The sequence below is a fragment of the Austrofundulus limnaeus genome, unplaced genomic scaffold (assembly GCF_001266775.1).
Source record: "Austrofundulus limnaeus strain Quisiro unplaced genomic scaffold, Austrofundulus_limnaeus-1.0 Scaffold394, whole genome shotgun sequence".
NCBI classification, from domain to species: domain Eukaryota; kingdom Metazoa; phylum Chordata; class Actinopteri; order Cyprinodontiformes; family Rivulidae; genus Austrofundulus; species Austrofundulus limnaeus.
In genome coordinates this window covers 87,997-94,771 of record NW_013952796.1, presented here as the reverse complement: position 1 = coordinate 94,771, position 6,775 = coordinate 87,997, and the positions used below count along the sequence as shown (strand labels likewise).

At 44.0% G+C, this 6,775-nt stretch overlaps 1 protein-coding gene across 1 annotated transcript in view; it reads right to left on the bottom strand.

Moving 5' to 3' along the window:
* Window positions 1-42: 42 nt before the first annotated feature.
* Window positions 43-6,775, bottom strand: part of hivep2a (HIVEP zinc finger 2a) — an 82,842-nt gene continuing 76,109 nt past the window's right edge. Inside the window, exons 12-15 of the mRNA XM_014023909.1 lie at window positions 3,808-4,645; window positions 3,408-3,501; window positions 1,455-1,574; window positions 43-1,223 (exon numbers count right to left, since the gene is read on the bottom strand). Coding sequence (XP_013879363.1) covers window positions 609-1,223; window positions 1,455-1,574; window positions 3,408-3,501; window positions 3,808-4,645 — 1,667 coding nt within the window. The 3' untranslated portion in view covers window positions 43-608. The remainder of the gene's footprint in view (window positions 1,224-1,454; window positions 1,575-3,407; window positions 3,502-3,807; window positions 4,646-6,775) is intronic.

Genomic DNA, 6,775 nt, shown 5'->3' with positions numbered 1-6,775 from the left:
CCCCCCCCCCCATGCTTTACATAGAAAAAGGCCGGGACAACATTTGAGAAAAAAAAGTACAATTTATGAAACATGGTAACAATAAATAGTATTATAGAATTGCAGCTGTACACAAAAAGCAGTTTTTTCCCCCAATTCACTCATATAAAAATATGTTTTAGTGCAACCGTACATCATAGTAATATCAAGAACTTCACATCAACTTTTAAGGTGTCGGAAAAAAAAGGGAAACAAAACAAAAAAAATAAAAATAAAAGGGGAAAGGAGGGAGGTTGCATTTCTTACAAAGCTGATGGTATTTACAGAGAATGAAAGGCCCAAAGAGCAGAAGAATGAAAGAAAAGGCACACATGTTTGTTTCATGTACCGCTGGATGAGAGCTTTGCGAGCACGTTTTGGTCAGGCGTGTGTGCATGTGTCAGCTCTATAACGTCATTAAATAACAGAGTCTCTGGTAGTTGGCTGCAGGTGGGACGGGCACGCTGTGCACCTGAAAACACCAGAATCCYCCCCTGGGAGTGGGAGGAAGTGGGTTTAAAGCGTGCAGAAGTCTCAGCGTCGCTCCCGTGTTGCACGTTTTCCCTTCGACACGACAGGTTCGCCGTGTTCTACGACGCCTCCTTTTTTCTCTTTGTGCTTTCCGGCGCYGGGTCGTTCTCCGGCTTGATGCACGTCGGAGGGCGGCAGGAGTCCGATCCCGGGCTGTGGGGGTGAGGAGAGGGGGAGGAGGGGGAGGAGTGAGGGGAGGTCGGGTGGGGAGGCCTGAGCTCCAGGCCGCTAAAGTGCTGAGTCCCAGGAGGCTGAGGAGGAGACGAGGAGGGGCGAGGAGGGGTCGACGTGGAGTCGGAGTACGACGCCGGGGGTGAGGAAGAGGAGGGAGGAGCTCGGGCTCGGTCTCTCCCGCCCCCCACTCTGCTCTCCGCAGACTCCTCGGAGTTGATGCAGAGGGAGGCGATGGCCTTGGTGCAGGTGTGGACGGTCTCCTCCTGCCTCCCCTCCCTCTCCTGTGAGGAGGGGCGAGGAGACGTGGACTCCCTCCCCCGCTCTGTGAAGGAGGAGGCGTCGCCGCTGAGGGAGTCCTCCGACGTGCTCTTCTGTAGGAAGAGGCAGGAGGAGGGGGCCGACTGCGCCCCCTGCTGGGCCAGCGGGTCCGTGATGGAGGTTGGGACGGAGTGGACCATCTGGATCCCCCCGATGGGGATCATCGGGTACGGAGAACGCACCTGAGGGAGATTAAACAATTACATTTTAGAGTTGAAGACGTGCGTAGTTTTTATTTTGACCCCCGCCAACAGTTTTACAATAGACCCCATATTTGAGGAGGGGCTCCATCTAAAAAAAAACGATCTAGTTTTGGTTTCATTCTCACCCAGATTTAAAATCAACAGTTTATAAACTATTTATAACACGGTAATAAACTATTAGACCAGAGGTACCAAAGAAATAAAAATTACCTGGAGTTGAGAATGGAGGGGGAGGTGACTGAAGAGAACCTGGTGGGGCAGACCGGACTGGTTCCCCCAACCTGAACCCTGGTCTCCTTCCCCGGGGTACAGAGAACCAGGATGATGTTCCTGACAGAAAATGAGATTTAATTAAACACGAGTTTGTTTCTCCCACCAGAACCTGAACTGTTCAATCAACAGTTACTGTTAGAGACGCTACAAGGTTAAAGCTTTAAAGGGATCCACGATTAGTTGTAACATTAAACTTTATTTGATAAACATTTATTTAACTGTAAAATGAAGACTAAAAATACTGTAGGCTGTTCAGTTTTGTAAATTTTTTAAAATATATTTTAACAYGGACGGAGCCATTTTATTTACACACAAAGCATTCTGGGTAAATGATGACGTGGATAGGTCCTCGGTGCGAGGCTGCTAGCGAGCTATATCCACCCTGAAGGTTAATCTTGGACAATATCTGATGATCGACTCTTTTAAATGAAACCAGAGAGCGTTGACAGAGAGGAGAAGGTAGAAATGACTCAGCCTGGAACTGAAAATATGGATGGAGGACAACAGAGCTGCTTCAGCCTGTTAGCCTTCTCGCTATCCCTCAGGCTATATTTCCTTATGTGTATTACCTTGGTGCTAGCGGGACAAACAAGCTAAACTGAGGTCCTCCATCCATATTTTCAGTTACAGCTGAGTCATTTTTGTGTTCCCCTCTCTGTCATGTGGATGGAGGACCTCAGTGATGAGAGGAGAATATGTAGTGCTGAGCTAATACATATATATGGTGATAGCATCGGGGCTAACGCTAAAGCTAACAGGCTAAGCTGAGGTTCTTCTTCCATGAAGCAGCTCTGTTGTCCTCCATCCATATTTTCAGTTCCAGGCTGAGTCATTTCTACCTTCTCCTCTCTGTCAACGCTCTCTGGTTTCATTTAAAAGAGTCGATCATCAGATATTGTCCAAGATTAACCTTCAGGGTGGATATAGCTCGCTAGCAGCCTCGCAGTGAGGACTATCCACGTCATCATTTACCCAGAATGCTTTGTGTGTAAATAAAATGGCCCTGTCCGTGTTAAAATATATTTTTAAACTTTTAGTTTAAAAATTATAAAAACTGAACATCCTACAGTATTTTTACAGTCTTTATTTTACAGTTAAAGTATATGTTTATCATATAAAGTCTAATGTCACAAATAATCGAGGATCCCTTTAAATAAATTCCTGAAAAAAAAAAAACCTCTGCCTCGCGTTTGGTTGAAGTGGAAGCAGCTGCAGAAGCTGAGATTTAAAGTTTTGCGAAGAAAAACAGTCATGTTTTTAACCACATCAATTTATTTAGAAAATAAAACGAAACTTCATAAAATAAAAGTAAATACAAATGTGACCCATCACATCGAAACAAGGACTAAGTCCAAAAGTGGAATGTGGAGAGCAGGCAGATACAGGGTTTCAATTTAAACTTGTGTAAAAATTGCCTTATCAACGTATCAGTTCATTGAACTGTCTGAAATATAATCCTAAAAAATTTTTGAAGCATTTTTTTCCTGAGCAGTAGCAACAAAAAACATGATTTTGAGGAAAAAACGCCTTAAATTTTAAAATTTTTCCCTGTGAGCTACAGAAATGCTTTTGTTTCTTTCCAACTGGGAAATCGTAATATACAAATACTATTTGAGGTTTCCTCTTTATACTGACATAAAAACAACTGAATAAATTTACATAAAATTATGATTCAGACCAAACAGCAATGTATCATCCTAACCAACAAGCCATATCTCTGTATAAACTTATGATATCAGAATGATCCAGGTATCAAAAAGCAGCTTTTCAAGCCAGGAGTTTGAAAATGTAACGAGGTTATTTTGACCAAATTTGACTTAATCCTCATTTTGATATGATGGCTCACAAATAAGAGCATCAGATTAAAAAAAAACCTGATCAGAATTTTACCGTTTCCATTTCTGCACCGGTGCTGCATCGTCCCAGAGTGAAGTCCAACCCCCCCTGATGCCCCGTCCTGGAACCTCGAGCTCCACTTTGCTGGCTGAAACACAGAGGAGCAAGAAGAACGTTAGCTGACGGCTGGAAGTCAGAACAAACTGGTTTGAGTTTCAGGGGGTTAGGAGAAAAACGGGCAGATTTTTGCATCTTTTATTGTGAAATTCAGATGAAATTTAAAATCATAACTCATAACTGTTGGCAACAAACCTTGACTCTGCTGATTTTATTGATTTTATTACAAATAGGTTTTTGATAGAGGACGCATATTTGATTATTTTTATCATCGATGAAACAAAAATACTAAATATTTCAATAAAAACAGTAAATGTATTATTTTTTGGGGCCTCACCTCTGCTGGTGGAGGTGCTGCTGGAGGCCTCGACGAGGAGACAACGCCCGGATTATCCCCCTGGGGCGTCCTCGAGGTGAAAGGTCACGCTTGTAGTCCCGCCCTCCTGGAGAGGTGGGCCGGGAGAGGGGGGAAAGCACGGACAGGTGTCTCCGTCTCGGGGACAGGTCTCTCCGGTACCCTCCCAGGTCCCTCTTAGGGGAGACGTGGCGCAGGGGTGAGATGTCCCGCTGGGGGGAGAGGTGTCCTGCGTGGGGGGAGAGGTAACGGCGAGCCGAGGGGGAGGATGAGGGGGAGATGGGGGACGGGCAACCGGAGTGGTCCAGCCCAGGTGAGGAGAGGCGGGAGGACGGGGAGGATGGATCCGGGGATGGGACGGGGAGCTCCTCATCCATGGAGGAGGAGGAGGAGGGCGGGACCTGCAGCATGCTCCGCCCCTGACCCCGCTGGTACTCTACCAGACCATGCTCCCTCCCCAAGGGGTCGGTGGGCGAAGCCTGCGGGGTGATCTGGATGCTGGGCACGGTGGTGAAGTAACCAAACAGAGGGGGCTTGTTGGAGTGGCCCAGGAGGTCCGACGCAGTCTGATGGGAAAGTAGAGGGCCGGAGTGGGAGGCGGCCACGGCCGTGATGGACATGGCGGGCAGGCTGTACGGCTGCGGGCTGGTGGAGCGCGAGCGCGTCTTTGGGGTGGAGTCGCCATCGTAGTCGTCGTCCTCGTCGTCCTCGTCGTCCACCTCGTCGTCCTCACCGCCGTCGGACTCGTCGGCGTCAGAGAACTGGTGCTCGGCGGAGGGGACTCTGGACATCTTCTCAGACGATCTGTGGCCTTCGTCTTCTGCAGACACAAAGAAAAGGTTTCAGTTTTCAATTAGAAAAAGGATGCAGAGCGAGGGAGAAATGCCAAATACATGTGGTGAAACGGTTTAGACGTTAACTAACACTCTAAACTCATTCCCAGCAGCTCCAACCAATAAAACACAAAACAATAACATTTATGAGACACAAAAAAAACAAAAACTTGAGTTTTTCCACTGGAGCCAAACGCTGGCGGTGTTTGGTTGTAAAGGAGCAGCACAGTTAGTGAAAAATGAACTCAGTGTTCTTTGGTTTAAGCAGAAAGACTCATCTGTCATGGAAAATATGTAAAAATACCTTTAAAAGGTTTTATTTGGAGTTCATCGATTGGATTTAGAGAAACAGATCTGCTGACACATGATTAGTTTTCCAGTTAGAGTCTTAAATAAATCAAACCACCAATGTTTACGTCTCAGTGACTCTGACTGAACGTCTGAAGCCCCCCACCCCACCAGTGCATGTGTGGGATCATGTCCCCATTAAACGTGGAGCCAAAGCACGCAGCGGGGGTCAGATGAAATAAAGTTTCATTTGGTGGTCTGCATGGTGGGAAATCACAACAAGCTTCMAGTCCTGCGCTGATTAAACGCAGCGGTTCACCTGTCGGCAGGGAGAGAAAGTCCTTGGCAACATTTTAACCCGTTAAGCTGGTGCCGTTAAAAACAAACAACTGAAATTTGATTATAAAATGTGAAAAAGCAGAAAAACACGAGCGACTTAAAACAAACACACAGATTTCTGTTTTTAAGAACTGCTCAGTCCATGAACTATACAACCCTGCTTTAAATTTCTTTTCCCAACCTGTTGTTTTATTTCTACACTCGACTGCAGAAGAAATGCACAGGATGTAAAAATAATCTCACTAATTTCCAGCTTCATTATCAAGTCATTTGAAGATTAACGGGACCCCGAACACCAGCGAACTAATCTGAAACTGACAAAGCCTGGGGGGACAGCGGATGAAAATATATTATTTGTTAATAATTGATGAAGATCATTTTCATCTTTCTCAGAGAAATGATGTGGCTGAAAACTTAGCTAATGTTTACTGGTCTACAGACAGGTTTTATTTTACTTTCTTTTTAATGTGTTTGATGTGATTTCCGACTATCTCTGCAGGATTTTACTGCAGCTCCTGGTTTGTGTGTTTCATGTAGAGTTTGGTGGAGTTCAAATTCAGGAGTTGCAACCTTCAAAGGGTCCGTAAAGACTGGAAGAAAGTGRACGTAAAGAATAGGGATAGAAAATTCACGATTTGTTTCTATACTTTAGTCTCACGGTTTGATATATTTTAATACAAAAAAGAGAAGAGTCCATACTCTTCTTAACTTGTAATTTATTAAAAATAACTATAAACATTTGTTTAATCAGAAGTACATTTTTTAATTAAACGTTSCTGAAACAGCAAGTTTCTCAGCCTAGGTTGTGTAGTCGAACACAGATCCACTGATCCTTCAACACAGAGCATCTTCAGAAGACAAGTTGATAAAATAACTGTTAAAAATCTGTACTGATCCATACATAGTGTGTATTGTTCCATACATAGTGGGTATTGTTCCATACAGTGTGTATTGATCCATACATAGTGTGTATTGATCCATACATAGTGTGTATTATTTCATACATAGTGTGTATTGTTCCATACATAGTGTGTATTGTTCCATACATAGTGTGTATTGTTCCATATGGTGTGTATTCAGCCATACATAGTGTGTATTTTTCCATACATAGTGTGTATTGTTCCATACATAGTGTGTACTGATCCATACGTAGTGTGTATTGTTCCATACAGTGTGTGTATTGTTCCATACATCATGTGTATTGTTCAATACAGTGTGTATTGATCCATACACAGTGTGTATTGTTCCATACGTAGTGTATTGTTCCATACATAGTGTGTATTGATCCATACATAGTGTGTATTGTTCCATACATAGTGTGTATTGTTCCATACATAGTGTGTATTGTTCCATACATAGTGTGTATTGTTCCATACATAGTGTGTATTGTTCCATACATAGTGTGTATTGTTCCATACAAAGTGTGTATTTTTCCATACAAAGTGTGTATTGTTCCATACGTAGTGTGTATTGTTCCATACGTAGTGTGT